Source organism: Lampetra planeri, chromosome 17, assembly GCF_965212315.1.
Source record: "Lampetra planeri chromosome 17, kcLamPlan1.2.h2, whole genome shotgun sequence".
In the NCBI taxonomy this organism is placed as follows: Eukaryota; Metazoa; Chordata; class Hyperoartia; order Petromyzontiformes; family Petromyzontidae; genus Lampetra; species Lampetra planeri.
The window spans coordinates 3,782,340-3,799,110 of NC_136123.1; the positions used below are offsets into that span (position 1 = coordinate 3,782,340).

Below are 16,771 nucleotides of genomic sequence, written 5' to 3' on the forward strand. Positions count from 1 at the left end.
AATGTTCACGTGATAAGCTATTTCATTGGGCTATCATTTGTGGCCAGGTCGCTTCTATAAAAGAGCTATATATCTCAGTGGTTCTAACCTTGTAAAATACAATTTTTAAGATAGTTGCTTGCTTAGTTTTGTGGTTTAACGAAGTCGGTCATCATTGTCATCATATTTTCCGCAATCATTGCTTATCGTCATTATCATGAGCATCATCATCATCATTCAAGCATTGACGTGTTTCCAGGTGAATCCTCCCAAGGTGTGTGCAAAAACTTCCACCCCCACCGAAAAGTGATCCTGAAAGGGAGCTATCTGGTAATTTAGTAATTTCCAACAATTTCCCCCCCCCCAAAAAAATTGACACTCATGACACCGATGTCCAATAGTCCAATTTTGCACAAGATATTTCATGTCTCTGCAAATTACACAGCATGTGGCACAGTGGACCTCCGTTTTTTAGCAGATGCATCACCAGTGAGCTGGTTAGAAAGGCTACGAGGCACTGCCTGCCGATGTGTTTTTTTTTGTTGTTTTCAAATATTCAAGGTTCAAGTGCTCGAGCAGACAATCTGTGGAATATCTCTCCTCTTTTCGCGTGCAACTGATTGTGTAACCTTGCTGTGGACATTTGCATATCCTTTTGTAATTCTTCCTCTGTGCAATAATGAGAAACAACACGGAAATTTAATTTCGCAAAGGGTCTGTGTGATGAGCGCACTTTGCGTAGCTAGGTAAAAATAAAAGGCGTAATTGATTTGATTGGGTATTATGGGAAAAAAAAATATGAAGTGTTTTGGGATTTATTTTAATCGAGGAGACATGAACAAAATGAGTCTTCATGCCCTCTCAAAACAAACCTCCAAAAAACTGTGAAATGAACACTTACATTTCGTTGTTTGTATTAATACCTAGGTCAAATTATGATGGGTTGGCATACTTTAATTGGCCTCTTAAGATGCGAGTCAACCCGTCTTTATAAGCATACAAATTTATTTTGAATCAGATCTTATTGGCTAATTTGATAGAACTACACTTTACATTTGTGTGTCTACAAAGTAAAATGCTGCACGTATTTTCTTTCTGTTTGTAAAGCAGAAATCTGTACGGATTGATCATAGATTTGTAGGTTAGTGCTCGTAAGGATCTGGACAAGTTTGTGTTGTCAAGACCCTCCACCACCCCGTACATCCAAAAACACTAAATTGTCCCGTATGTGAGCATTTATCGAACCAACCAATTATTATTGTTACAGCTCACCGGGATATGATGAAGAACAATTATCACAAGCAAAATGTATCTAACTTCTAAATTTGCTCATTAAAATTATTATTCAACTTATATCAGTGAGCTGAAAAAATATACATATATAATTGGTGTGTTGAACGCTCGTGTGTGTGAAAATTGAATTTACTCGGCTGTTTAAGGTGGGGGATGTTCTCAACGCCACGAATTTGGCCAGATGGTTATGTGGACGAACCCAAATATCCATGATGAATCGTAATACTGCCGGCGAAGTCGACATGTTTATGAAATCAATACGGGCACTGTCATCTTGGTTTCTCTGTTTGATTAACGGTGCTCCCCCACATTTCGATCAGATTTCACGACCCCCTGCGATGTTTACATTGCCCGGTGCAGGCCGTCATCCTCGCTTTCATCTCCACCACCATTCCTCCCCTCGTTCGTCTATCCTCCAGCCAACGAAAGCCGAGGAACGGAAGCGAAGTCACGAAAAACGTTAAAATTCCCAAAACACCAAAAACGCCGAGGTGACGTTATTTATTTATCTGTTGTTGTTCAGGGCGGGCTGGCGAGCGCAAGGGAGAGGTTGGCGCGGAATTTGTAAAGTGGTCGACTGATTCTGGATCCCTTCACGGAACGCTGCGGCTGATCATCTCACGTTCTGGGGCAGAGCACCCAGCAGTCTCCTGTAATGCCCATTCAGGCAGCATGCCCTGCTTATTTGATATCGCTGTGTTTGACACGAGCCCAAGGAATGTTGACTCTTATGCTGTACTCTTGCAGCACCGTCAGGCCCATCGTGATAGTTTTTTTTGTAAGCAGGTTTTTCTTTTCGAGTATATCTTTCTTGGCCTGTATTTGCATGAGAGCTAAACCTAAATGATGGGATGGGATGCAGGAGCAATACAATCAACTCAACCGCGAGCATGCTTCGGGTTGGTATAACATGTTTATTTTCACATTATCCCCCCAAAAAAGGGTGAAGGTAACTTTTATTACCACATTCATTGCAAGGAAACCAGGTTGAGAAAACACACAGAGAGCTGTTCCAAATCGACTTTTTTGCAATTATAACGGCACTTTTCTCAATGTACCTTCACCACGAAATCACCAGTTGTGAAATCCATCCCATTATGAGCGTGCTTAGTGCACGCTTACATATGTGGGAATTAGTTTAAAAGTAACTTGCGGCTCATGCGGCTAAATGGCACGAGTAAAAAAAAAGAAGAATACATCTCATCTGGCTGTTCTGCTTTTACCTGCACATTAGGCTGAATCGGCTCAGCAGGAGCCGTGAAGTGAAGTCGTCGATGATTGCAGGACGCCGATGTTGATGGCGTGCGCGCCTCTCCTCCTAAGTGCCCCTCGTCGTCGTCCCATGGCTGCAAACGGCTCCGGTCTCTATTAATAGCGAGCGAAAGTGATTTATGACTGCACACTTAAAATCCCCATGCCAGGTGTGCCCAAAAGGGTTAATGCAACTATACTGCTTTGCAGCCGCTCATTAATTAACTACATTGGCCACACTTGGCATGAATAATTTTGAGGATGTATAATAGATCACTCTTTTCGCTTTGCGAGCGAAGTTAGACCCGTCTTAAAGGTGTGTTTTTTGTTGTTGCGAGATTCATTGCGAGCGCAACGAAATTGCGGGGTGTTGCATTTCACCGTGCAAGTCGGGGGCCCTTCCATCTGTCGCGGTCACCAAGACGACTCCCAACGGCGGGGGGGGGGGCGGGGGGGCGGCAGGGCAAAGGGCTCCGAGGGCCTTCAACACGAGGCTAAGGGGAGCTGCAGGTGCGGGGCCTTTCTGTGCCCTGATCAAACGCGCTTCGCAAAGATGAGAGTCCGATCGATAATAACGCCCGTGACTTTGATGGTAGACACTGGGGAGATGGACTGGGTGGTTTTTTTTTCCTTCTCCAAGATTGAGCTGAGCCGAGTCAAACTTGGTTAGATGCTCGGGGGAGCCAATTGTCACGAAATGAGTTTTACTTGAATTCACACGTAGCCTATTATCCGAGAAGATGGGAGCAACGAAAAGCAGACTGGTTGGCAATGTTTGATTGCGACGGGGCTTTAGACACAGACGCTGATGAGGCACTGACAAAGATGCTGGCAGCAATCAGCATTCATCGTGGGCGAACGTGTAAGTGGGGCTTCGATGTATGGAGCTGAAGGATGCTCTGGCATCTAATGAATTCTGCGGCTGTGTTTTCATTTAGAAAGTCATGCACACCGGCGTGTTTGTGCACGGTACTTTTAGACAAATACTCGTGCTGGAAATCCATTAGTGTAGCTTTAATATGCAATTCTTAGCCTGCCCACGCTTGATAACTACAGATATCTTCTTGGTTCTTTCGGTAAAGTCACGTAGAAGGGAAGTGATAAAATAATAAAAATAAAACATAATAAAATAATATAATAATATAATATAATAATAAAATAAAATAATATAATAAAGTAATTTATTTTTATTATTTTATTACTTCCCTTCTACGTGACTTTACCGAAAGAACCAAGAAGATGAATCCCTGCAGTCACGAAAGCTTTAAATCGAAACTACAGATATGTTTATCAAAAAATATCTTTCATCTCAATACAGATGGTTCAAAGGAGATGAAGATGCGAGTCATGTTGTCAGTGCTCATCCAAATGGACGACGGGAGACTTGTTTGTTGACACATAATTATTCCAGACCTTGGTAGATGTGAAGGCTTTGAAAAATTATGTAAAATTTTAATGCTTACACACACATGGTTAAACCAATGTGAGTGATATTTTTCAGAACGCATTATTCAGATTACGTTTCTTTACACTACTTTAAGGAACTTTACATCAAAGTTATCCAATGCTTCATTTCGAAACTTATCCTGTGAAAGATTTCACGTGGGTCGAAAAAAATAAAGAAAATACTTGTCTGTAATATGTTTCCTGGCAGGATCTAAACTCGCAGGAACCACCCATTTGTACGCTACATTTTCCATCCATTTTTCTTCTTTTGAGCAACAAGGAATGTACACCATCACAATATGACTGTGATATTGAGGACACCCTCACAGATGCACACTCTGAACCTTTTTCTCTCACCACCGCCTAATGGGATTTTAGCCCATTTCTGTTAGCAGCGTAAACAGGCTATTTCTTCGCCTCCACAGAAGTGAACCCATAACCTTTCCTTGTCCCATTCCCTTACTTTATAGATCAGCAGCTTCACAATCAATACAAAACAAAACATGAAAGCAATATGGAACCGTGGTTCTTTTTTTGTGTTTTACTTAAGCCATTGCAGTGATCGATTCGCTAGATGGAGTGATATAATTTCACAAGATGGATGGAATTTTGGATTTCACTCAAAAATGGAAAGTGATTGCTAACTTGGGGCTAAATGATGTCCACTGTTATTTAGGGGACAGATACATCATCAGTGAGCTCTCTGTCCTCAGAGGGAAATTTAGCCTGATGTCCCGTCTGTTTTCCTGGGATGTAACACATCCCACGGTGGTTCTTGCAGGAGTAGGTTATTGTGTTCCAGGGCTGTGGCCAAAATCGGTGATAAAACTGCCCAGACGTGTTCGAATTTTCTATTAAAAAGTGAGACAGAGAGAGTCTTCTTGTAAACAAAGTGTACTCTGCCGAACGGAGCTGTCCTCTACAGATATGTTGAACAATTTAACGAGATTGTATTTAATTAATGACCGTGTCTTTTATTTTTGTGCATTTCAATATGGCGCCATGCAACGTATCTCAAGCAGCAACTGCACAATGAACGTGTGATTCCTGTTGTATGCCAAGACTTGCGCAATCACACGCACAGTTACAGGCGTCAGAGTTCAGTTTTAAACACATTCCTCCTGCGGAGGGAGCTGGTAGGAACGTTGGGTTGCTCGGTCAACTGTGAGGGCGGGCACAAGCCGGCGTGAGTAGGTTAAACGTTGAGTTTTATAAGGGCACCACGGGGTGACCAGCCCCTCCCCACCCAGCCCCACCCCCTCCCCACCCAGCCCCACCCCTCACACGCCCCCACCCAGCCCCACCCTCCCCACCCAGCCCCTCCCGACCCTCCCCACCCAGCCCCTCTCCACCCTCCCCACCCAGCCCCTCCCCACCTAGCCCCTCCCCACCCTCCCCTCCCCACCCAGCACCTCCCCACCCTCCCCTCCCCACCCAGCCCCTCCCCACCCTCCCCTCCCCACCCAGCCCCACCTTCCCTACCCAGCCCCTCCCTGCACGACGGACGGACGAACACAATAATCCCCTGTGGGATGGTGTAACCAGGAGGTTCCTACCAGTACATACACACGTATGGACTGAAGCCAAACCACACTTTTTTCAAAAGCGCGTACAATTGGGCGTTTCTATTCGAGCAAATTGAATGAGCGCTAATTTGTCTTGTGAAATACACGTGGAAATGTATTGGCTCCAACCAGATGTGTCTTTTGACAATCGCAGCTGCTGTGTATTTGTTCCACACGTGGACCAAAAATGTGACCCTGAATGAAACAGTCAACGAATATTACGTCTAAATGACATTTTGAGGTAGGGCAATTCCTCCTATCATGCCACGGAGTGACCCAACATAGATTTTTAATATCCCATATGCCAGCTGTGTGAGATGAAGACAATGTTGAGTATTGGGTTGTGCTGCAGAGTAATCATGGTAATTAGCAGAGGAAATGGTATCTGGAATTAGCTATTGTGACGAATAAAATAACTCTTGCCGCTAGCAAAACTTGGTCATCTTCTCATCATACCTTAGCGACATCGCTTTCTATTAACGCGTGTTTTTTTCCCTCTTGCTTAAAGCGACCAGGGTAATGTATAAATTATACTGTTGTAAAACATAGCGGCGTACATGTATTTATTTGAGTGGGGCTCATTAATGCTGTCGAATGTCCTTGTGTGAGATAAGCCGTAATTATTCGTCAAACGGCTAAATATTGTGTCAAAGTTAAGATTAGGGTGCTGTTTAAAGGGCCGTCGTTTAAAAAAATGTTCCCATTCAAGACTACAAATCAACAAAAGCTCTTGATACACCTACAGTGCTCCATATGCATACTATGTTGATGCACGATCCTTGTCAATCCACTGCTGGGTGCTGGATCAGGGTCTCCCCTACTGTGGGTGGTTGTTTCACCATATTTCACCACGCTGGTCACCAACGCTTGGTTGTGAAGGTGGGTAGCATAGACAGGGAGGATAAAAGTACAATACTGTAATCCACCGCCTATAACAACCTGTTTGTGCGTGGCTTTCACCCATCCCGGTACTGTATTAAAGTTTATCAGGTTCACACCTTGCTAAGCTTTCGAGATGTGATGAGTTTGGGCAGGTATTCTGGTTGATTTGGTAATACCCTCCGTAACAGTTGAAATGTCAGCGGAGATTCTAGGTTCATTATTTTGTACAGCTCTTAAGCCCAAAATGTACTCCAATATTTATGACTCTTGTGTCCTGTGCAACATTTAAAAATGATACAAACCTACAATGATACATTCCTTGCCTGGGGAGTTCAATTACTTAGTTGGGTGAAACTGCATAGTAACATCAGCCCCCCATTGCTAGACTACACCCATCTGTGAAACGTTAGTGCCATCATGATCGCCTTGTGCTCTAAGAATGGCGCAAATATCACACGTACGAATAATTTGGATTACAAATTGATTCTCAATTCAACCGTCGCGCCTTGGACTGATAGGTGCTGGCGAATTGTTTACTGTGCATACTTTGGGGACGACGTTTTTTTTTGTTGTTTTTGTTTTCCACCCGCAGATATTAATTGGCCCTTAAAATGCACGTCGATGGTGGGTAGAATTGGCAGCGGTATTAAAGGGTTGCCACGTCTGGTCCAAGGCTGTTGCAATCCATCTGACTCTTGAGGCCCCCCCCCACCCCCTCTCGTTCCCCAATAGAGTAGCTTGTCACACGAGCAGTGGTGGGTTAGCCAACACCGCCCTCTTCCCCTAAGCCCTCCTTTCTGGGGACATCCATCGGTCCAGGGCTCAGGTGTAATGCACCTGTTTCACTCCCCCGCCCAACTGCACTACTGCCCCGAGACAATTCGCTGTATGCCCATTATACAACCTCAGGCAATACATTTATGCCACCGAATTGTGCTTCCTTAGCACAAAGCCCTGGCCCTTTGTTCTAAAAAATCAAATTCTACCGCTCACGTTCTGCTCATTAAACAGAATTAATATTGTTGTAAAACATAGTTATTATTGTTGTTGTTGTTGTACGGATTAAATTATATTATTAAAAATTCTATTTGAGCTTTTTGTTGACGGTATCTTTTTCAAAAGAATGCCGTTCGCTGGCTTGCTATTTAAAGCGTGAACGTAGGAAGGTTGATGTGTAATTAATCCCGCAAGGAGAGCTGTGAACTGCTTCTGGAATTGATTTTTTTCGACCACTGCAGCCGACATTTATCAAGACTCGCTCCATTTTATATGTTTTACATTGCATTTACTGCAAGTGCGAACCCATCAATACAAGGTGGTTTTGTGTGGTTTCTCAAAATCATTTTTGAACGTGCATTACCTGAGAAATCTGTCTCTGTCCGTTATGCATAATATAAGGCCCGCTGACCGCCGGTGTGCGCTGAAGCATACCGATGATCTGGCATCAATGTACAGAGGTGGGCGGTTAAGGGGCGGATGGTAGCTCTCCCGAGAATGGGATCACTGTACCACTTTGCCGTCATGTGCTTTGGTCTCTGCGCCACTGATCTCCTGGCCGTCTCGTCTGACGGAGAGCACCGAGCATGACGAAAGAACAGCACGCCAAGCCCACGCGCTCTCCAAATTAAAGTTCACTCATTACGAATTAAAAGGAGGCAACCATTTTAACAATAAGGGTGTTGTTGTTGATCTTGACCAAATTATGCTCGACAAAAAAAGTTTGCGATACGCGCAAGCGTGGGCGCTTGTCTTCGCCGATGTGTCTTTGAAGTCATTCTGGCTGGACTCAAATAGTTCAATCATCTTGCCGTGTGTTATTTTACGGCTTCGTTTTTAATTGCCTGATGAGGAATGATTTTATATAATTGCTGGAATCGCCATTTGCTGGTGGGTTATAGCGCTGCAGATGCTTTTAAGAGCTGAGGCAGGGAGCGATGAGACATTTTGGTTATGGAGCAGCGGTTACGTAACTTTTGTTTCAGGTTTCCATTTTTCCTTACGTGAAGAATTACATTGTAAAAACAAGCCATTGCAATCGAATTGTTTAAATCACAGGAAATTGGCTGATGTATACAAACATGTGATTTTATTTTTCAATTTTGTTAGTCTAATTGCCTCGAGGATTATTGTGTTTGTCATTTCTAGCTGTCTGTTAGCAATGTGTATATTTCACGTGAAAATATATAGCTTTAAAAGAGGGCACATCTGGCCATAATTAGTCAAAAAAAAATCAGCTCTTTACTTTTAACATCCAAAGCTGAAACGGATAATTATACTGCATAGTGTTAATTTATAATGTCATGAAAAATTACGTCATTACGTGCTTAGAGTACGTACTTTGGGACTCGGCTGTAAAAAAAGAAAACCTATGAAATTATAAATCCTCGAATGCCATTTGGTTTGGTTTTCTTTGATTCCAAGGTTGGTTTGTCACTTGTTCAATTACGGTGCCTGTAAACTCTGCTTTTTTTTCCAGTAATCACGAAAATTTTCATTGCCTCAGGGTAGCTTGAGGGCTTAGTGCCTGCCCTCCTGCTGCCAAGCTGCAGGGAAAGTGCAAAGACAAAAAAAAATTAAGCACGCAAAGCTCCAGAGAAGACTTTGTGCCGGCTGTCCCGTCTGCTCTGGGCATTGGAGACTCCATGGCACCAGCCCCCAGGTGTCAGTTATCTCATTCCTTGGTGCAGTGGCCAAATTAACCACCTGCAAGAAGAAGTCGTATTCCATACAAACATATCACGAGCCCACCCACCCACCCCCCAGATATATAGGCAGGCTGTGTGTATCTTAATTGAGGTGCAGCTTGCATACTGTATTTAAGAAGATAGAAATTAACCCAGAAATCATAATTCAGAAAATATGTTTTTTCGCAAAAACATTTCACTCTGGGTGGAAAAGTAAAGTACGGTGAAAATGAAGAATGGGAATCTCACTATGAGCTTGGAAAAAAACGTTACGGATAACAGGAGCTGCCCTGAAATGACTTGCTCATTTGACCGCTTGTAAAAGGATCTCAATTCTGTGCTTTTACACACTGGGCAGACATCTTGAAAGGTGTAAGAGTATATTCTTAGGTTTTTTCGGTAAAGTCACGTAGGTAAAAAAAAAATAATGAATAAAAGTAAAATAAAAAATAAAATAAAAATCACGACGTTTCGGAGGCAACACAAGCTTCCGTCTTCAGGTGGAACCGTCACAGCACGATTGCTGTATCAAGTAAGAGAAATTCCAAGAAAACAGTCCTTGTATATATACTGGTTGAGGGTAGGAGGAGCCAAGGTAGGCCCCTGGATATTATTATTGTGAGGTTCGGTGCGGCTGAAGTACGTTGCTAGGAATGAGCCTTTGTTGTGTAGACTGGTTGAAACGGGTGGTTCCAAGAGTTGTTAAGGTGTGGCTGATGTAGAGGTGCGGCTGCTGCGAATGGGACTGAGCCTTTGTTATGTAGATGAAACAGCACTTTGCTACGTTGCTGGTATTAATTCTAAATTTGCCAAATATGTGTGGTAAAACTTAAAGCAGGAAAACCAGTGTATAGGAGTACCCACAATTTACCCCACCACACACGACCTATCCATCAACCGACTGTGGTGGCCCCCATTTCTACTCCTGAAATTGAGAACGATACCTATTGTTTCAGCGAACGTACCATTGCAACACGAGACAAGTTCCTTATGGACAGGCATTGCTGATGTACATTGAATAAAAAATATATAACGATCACTTGAAATTGCAGTGAAAAACAAACTCAATTTAATTCCAAATGATTTTATTCATAATGCACTATGGCTAGATTTTTGGTTTCTTTTCACATCTATGGATTTTTATGTATCTAAAAATATAATTGTCCTGGGGCACACCCTTTGGCCATTTCTAGTTGTATGATATTCCCTGAATTGCCTCCATTAAATTTTGAATTGTAAGAAATACAATTTTCACGTGTCCCTTCAGGATCTTAAATACACTCGTTCATTATCAGTGTTAGATGCAAATACATCATGCAATGAAAAGCAATCATAAAATATTAGAATTTTACACATGTATTGCAGGATACAATTTATTGAAGCCTTATCTACATTAACGGGTGTGTGTATATTTCAGGATTGTGATAACGCAAAGTATTGAAGATTCCTAATATCTTCAAATAAAAAAAAACATATCTGTGGAATGGCGACACGTTTGTATGCAAACATTGTTGTTATTTCAGCCCTGTATTTAACTTACAAAATACAAACACAATTTGAATTCATGCATTTTATCCCAATGAAATTGCTTCTCAAGATGCTGTACACACAGCAGGACATACGCATCACGGGGATAGAAGGGAGATAGTTACACGATTAAAGTAAGGTATGATTGGTTTCACCTTTAAGGTGGTCGTGGGGGGAGGGGAGGGGCACTCAATCACAGGCAAAGGAGAGGACGGTGTTGAGCCAAGACAATAGTAGGGGTAGGGAGACAGCGGCATGGATGGCCAGGGGGAGTAATTAAAACAAACCCGTTATAAAAAATGTATCTATGAAGATATGTAGTGCCCTGGTGTATATCAGTGACACTATAGCTGACCACACAAGACAGGCAGAGGGTGTGAGTTTGGCATTTACGCTGCAAGCAAAGCCACTGGAGGTCATTAAGCTGAAGTGCAACTTCATAATGACCGTATTTACCCATAATTGGAGCGGGATTTTTTTTTATTAAAGTGCAAATCACCCGACTGGCCTTAAATTGAAGTTGGCTGCTGATAATGCACACCTGTGTCCAGTTATGTAACGGCTTTTGCAATGGCACAGGGAGCAATTTAAATGATGGTAATGTTGGGAAATTATATTCTGCAAAGGTGGGACGACAGAAGTTGCAAACTTCCCAGCAGCGGCATTGCTGTTTGTTAATGCATCATGAGCATGACGCTTGCTCACAACACAACCCCGATACTAAAGTAAGTTTATACGTCGCGTAGGCATTATTTTAATGGGTCGCCTTATATCCGCGTACGATGAAATGTGCCAAAATAGCAAGCTACGTGTTCGCGTTGCGGTCACAAGAGAAGGCCGATTCTGCTCGTTTCCATAACGAGTTACAAGGCGCGTAGGACACAGCAAAATGCCGTGTGTGCGTCACCGCTGTGTGTGCGTGTGCTGTAGTGGTAGCGCGCTGCGGTAGTGCTAGCGGTTAGCGCCACGCTGCGCTACGAACCTGGCGACCCGAGTTCGATTCCCGCTCACGGCCAACACCGGTGACGATTATCTGAACCGGTCCTGGGCCTCCCCTAGGTCGACTCAGCCTCAAATGAGTACCTGGTCCGGTGTGTGAACGTCGTCACTCGGGAGACACAAAGGGAGTGGTGCTGGCCACCCACCCCCTCGTGTGCCGTGCCGGCCTTCATAGGTGCTCGCTAACAGCACTTGCCCCAACAGTCTGTTAAGGCTATACGGGGGATCTTTGTCTTTGTGCGCTACCGCTGTACTTGCACACCTGTGCGTGTGCGTTACCGCTGTGTGCGCGCGTGTGTGTGTGTGTGTGCGTGTAGCCTAGCCAGGAGCCACCCCTATACTCGCCCTTGCATTTTCCTCGCGTGAAGTGTGAAGTTCATTGAGTCACTTTTTTTCCTCCAGCCTGCATTGCATAAAGCAAATTGCATATTTGATTTCATACATATAATTTTTTTCGTATAAAAAAAATCTATTCATTTTAAATTACTGTTCCAAACTTTGGGGAGAAGATGAGTTGACCCTGGCACGCCCAGCGTAGTTAATTTACAGACTGAGTCTCATCCTGCGAACATCACGTTCATGGGCACGATGGAATATGACAATTGACTCATTTTTGCTCGTGCGGAGGAGCGAAACTGGAAGCATGGATTTGAAATGGCTTCAATTGAGGTACATGTTAGGGTGACTAAGAGCGAAGCACAGCGTGTTGAGCTCTATGTAGGTAATTATATTTCATTCAGTTACGTACGAAATACTAATATTGAGCAGATTCATCTGGGTTGGTTTCATCTGCAATTGCACAGCTGCATTTGACCAAGTACGCGTGGAAAATGTGATCAATCCCGTACGATGAAATGCAGATTCTGGATTATGTGCCATTTAAAATATTCATATTTATTACAATTTGGTCATTTAAATATTTCACCTGGGAACAATCCCTGAAGGTGGACCGTCTCGTTTGCATTGGTGTCCATGGTAAGGCAGTCGATGGCAACGTCCATCCGTGCGTCAGTGCTTTACGTGTGTGTGTAGGTGAGTGTGTGTAGGTGTGTGTGTGTGTGTAGGTGAGTGTGTATAGGTGTGTGTGTGTGTGTAGGTGAGTGTGTGTAGGTGTGTGTGTGTGTGTAGGTGTGTGTGTGTGTAGGTGTGTGTGTGTGTAGATGTAGGTGTGTGTGTGTAGATGTAGGTGTGTGTGTGTGTGTAGGTGTGTGTGTGTGTAGGTGTGTGTGTGTTTGTGTAGGTGTGTGTGTGTTTGTGTAGGTGTGTGTGTGTTTGTGTAGGTGTGTGTAGGTGTGTGTGTGTGTAGGTGTGTGTGTGTATAGGTGAGTGTGTGTAGGTGTGTGTGTGTGTGGGTGTGTGTGTGTGTAGGTGTGTGTGTAGGTGTGTGTGTGTGTTTGTGGGGAGGAGGAAGTAGTGTAGCAGTTATTTCCCTGTGCTACGAACCCTTTAACCCGAGCTCGAATCCAGCTCACGGCCAACACCGGTAACGATTGTTTGAACCGGTCTGGGGCCTGGGCCTCCCTTCGATCGACTCAGCCTCAAATGAGGAGCTGGTGTGGTGTGTAAACATTAGCACTCAGGAGACAAAGGCGGTCGGGCGTGGTGCTGGCCACCCACCCCCTTGTGTACTGTGCCGGCCTTCATAGGTGCTTGCTAAAAGCACTTGTCCCAACAGTCCATCAAGACTATACGGGGGATCTTTGTTTCGTGTAGCCTTGACAGAAATTGCAACAAACGATAAATAACAACGACAGATTTCACTGACGGCCACGTAACTATGCAGTGCATCGAGCACGCTGCTCAACGTCACAAATGAATTGAATTGCAAACAAATGTTTTGTCTAATTACTTGGTTAATTGTCTAATTAATTAATTGATTGGTTGCAACGTGTGACAGTGCGCTGACCTTTAAATGTCATCCAACAATCTGGGTGTCACATAACACCATGGCCTTTTATTACGGCAATAAAAGCCATGTCCAGGGTGCAGACGTCGCTTGATTTAATTGTTTGGGACTTGGCACGCTCCATCATATTAGAAGAGTTGCCCTTTAAAGCTGGCTTAGGCGGTCGACGCCTCCTCGCACAGCCTGACCCCGCGATTCTTTCGAGGCGTCGAGGGAATGATGATGTTGGAGGGGGCATGGCAAACTAAATTACATAAAAATGTGGACGCGAGAAATTTGACTCAGGCATGGGTTCAATTTACACTGCTTCGCGCGTCATATTTGACATGGACACCTCCATACGGTGCTAATATGTTAGTTAACACACTTCGTTGTTTTAACGCGTAGGCTTTGGCGACCAATATCATCCATAATAGAGGTTTTATGGAGTTAGATTGCGTAAATGTATAAATGTGTCGTTAAACCCGTTACCACCCGACACAGTCAACTAGTAGGGATTGTCACGTAAACAGAACGTGCCAATTCGTCACTAGTACAGCACATCGGTGTGTTGGAGAGCCAAGCCACAACATTTACAATCCGAGTAAGTTAGTTGTAATTACTGGCGACGAATTTACACTTCGTTGTGTTGGAATGATGCCCCCTCCCCCCGCCTTTTAAAATATGGTGGATAAAATTCTAATTCAAGAAGAAGTAGAAGAAAACCTCAATTTCTTGGCAGTGTGCATCATTGCATGGACTCACATGTTTGCAAGGGAGACCCGGTGCAAATTGAGAGCGTTGCCCTTTTTGTGTTCGCCAGTGGAGATTTAGCTACGTGCGCAGAGGGCTTATTGGCCAGACCAATTGGCAGACAGAACATGGGGGCAAAAGCTGCATTTGAGATTCAGTTGTGAGCGCCGCATTGAATCCCAGTGCCCAACAACTTCTCCCCCCCCCCCGCCCCCCGAATTCATATGCAATCATGTTCGCGGTGTATTTGTATTCAAGTGTAACAAGCCTTAATGGACAAGGCACTCACAGAATAAGTGGCCGTGCAGCAGCAGCGGCGGCAGCAGCAAGCAAGCAAGCAACCTCGCCTGCATTTGCATGACAGCATTTCGTGCGTGCGGGCCTGTTGTGTTATTTGCCGCTGCCTCCCCCGTGCGTTACGCAGGTAGCATGAGCGTGTGACTCGGGGCTTGGCGCGTTTCGACCCGCGTGACATGGACGTGAATGAGCACCGGCCGTACCGCTCGCTGACCCAGAGCCGCATGGGGAAGGAGCCTCGCCACCTGGGCCCCTCCATGGATGCGCAGGGTTGCCGTGGACAGCCACCGCACCGGCTGCACAGCGAGGAGTGCATCGCCCTGCCCAAGAAGTCCTACAGCTCCAGCGAGACCCTCAAGGCCTACGATCAGGAGAACCGCTTGCTCTTCGACAGGGAGGAGGAGCTGTCTCAGCAAGGTAAAGTGGTTGGCAACTCGGGTGACCGCAGTTGGGTGGCGTGGCCTTATTAAAACAGGGTGGAGTGGCGGGCGGGGAGGGGGGGGTGGAGATGACCCCGTCGATCTTAAATAAACTTGAAACAAATTTTAAACACCGAGCGGAATGGGTAACGATGCGAGCTGATTTTGTCTGTAGTGCAGTCTGCTCTTGCTCTTACACCCTGTGTGTGTATGGTCACATAATGACAGTTGATGGCATCAGGAGTTGCTTGATGTATTGCGCGGTCGTACATCCTACGGGAGGAGGAGGGGGGGGGGGGCTTGGTTAACCGTGTCATCGGAGGGCGTCTGCAGGAGTGACCAGCCTCTCCTTTCGGAAGGACCCTCCGCCGGTATTCACTCAAAGCGATGTTGTTCATCGCGTCCCCCCCCCACCCCCCCCCCCAGCGCAAACTGCGTCGCTGATTTTGGTTCCACGGCAACAGAACGCGCCCGTCGACCGGTGGCTCTGCAACGGCTACCGGCGGCGTTGGTCGCTTTGTCTTCTCGAAACCCCCGGCCGACGGCGTGAATTTCTTGAACGCGCCGCGTCACAGCGCGCTCGCGTTGATCGCGCGGAAAAAATGTTGTAATTGGCGAAGTCACCCGCTGGACTCTACTCACAGTGATGCTGCGCAGGGCTCCGGCGGGACTAAAGTTAAGCGACCTGATACGAGCATTGCTGGAAATGTCTTCGGAGGAGAGATGAAGACGGCTGTCGTTTTTGTGTCGTCGGTCCGATGTCTATTCAATCCTTTTTTTGATACAAAATCTTGCATGTCCAGTGCATTAGACTATCGTGTATGTGTGTTGGTGTGTGTGTTTTTTTTAAGATGTGAATTTAAAATGGTTTTAGATGGAAAAAAATAGCTTGTGCTTTTGTTGTTGGGAGGGTCTTTGCACGAGACGTTATTGAGAGTAGACATTTTTGTAATGCATTTTTAAACTGAATTAATTATGTAGAGGGAATTAATCCACACACTGGGTAGTTTTTAAGCTGTGCCCAGGAATCCCCATAGACCTATTGATGGTAAATTAGGCTTATTAGAATGATTCATTACATAGAAAGAAATCAATTATGTACACAGCTGGGAGAGTGATCAACTAACTCTTATTAAATAAATTTGGGGCATCTTTTATGAATTGAACATGAACATTTTTAGACTTCCCAAGTTTTTCCCAAATGGCTTCTGCTGTGCATAAATTCAGCATTCCCCAACCGGCTCCAGGTCTCGGGGCCCAGTCGAACACAACTCTCCGTGTTCTTGTTTGTCCTTGCATGGGCTCGATCGATCTTTTTCTCGAAGTGGAAAAAGTCACCCAGTTTTTTTTTACCTTTGGAACAGCTGTTCAGAGCCAGAACAGGTAGCATCCCAAAGCATTACAAACTGGACATGTTGTATAACAATAACGAGCATTGCCTGAGCAATTGTACACGGTCAGGGGTGGTGGGTGGGGGGGCGGTGGGGGGGCGGTGACGTCACCGTAGTGTACTTCCTGGCCCACGCGCCAGTCAGTCAGCCAGCAAAACTTTTATCTCATATTAGTACGGAAGTAACAATGCCCTGCATTTTCCCGGGGAAAACCTCGTCGAGTCCCAAAACTACATTTTAGGAGGGTCTTCCATTTGCATGTTTGGCCAATTCTACTGATGAGTATTCAGCACTTGCGATTAGCACGGTTGGTTACGTACGGCGAGAAAGAAGTTCTACATACATACATTAGCAGCTGGGAGGAAATCAGAGTATGCGGAGAAAACTCAGATATCTGGTG

General features: G+C 44.9%; 1 protein-coding gene across 3 annotated transcripts in view; it reads left to right on the plus strand.

Annotated features, from left to right (window-relative positions):
• The window catches only part of LOC144723278 (teneurin-3-like), a 469,866-nt gene that overhangs the window by 124,121 nt on the left and 328,974 nt on the right, over nucleotides 1-16,771 (plus strand). For all 3 annotated transcript variants that reach the window (XM_078601881.1, XM_078601882.1, XM_078601883.1), the window contains exon 2: nucleotides 14,689-14,978. In XM_078601881.1, the coding sequence (XP_078458007.1) occupies nucleotides 14,738-14,978 (241 nt within the window). In that variant the 5' untranslated portion in view covers nucleotides 14,689-14,737. The remainder of the gene's footprint in view (nucleotides 1-14,688; nucleotides 14,979-16,771) is intronic.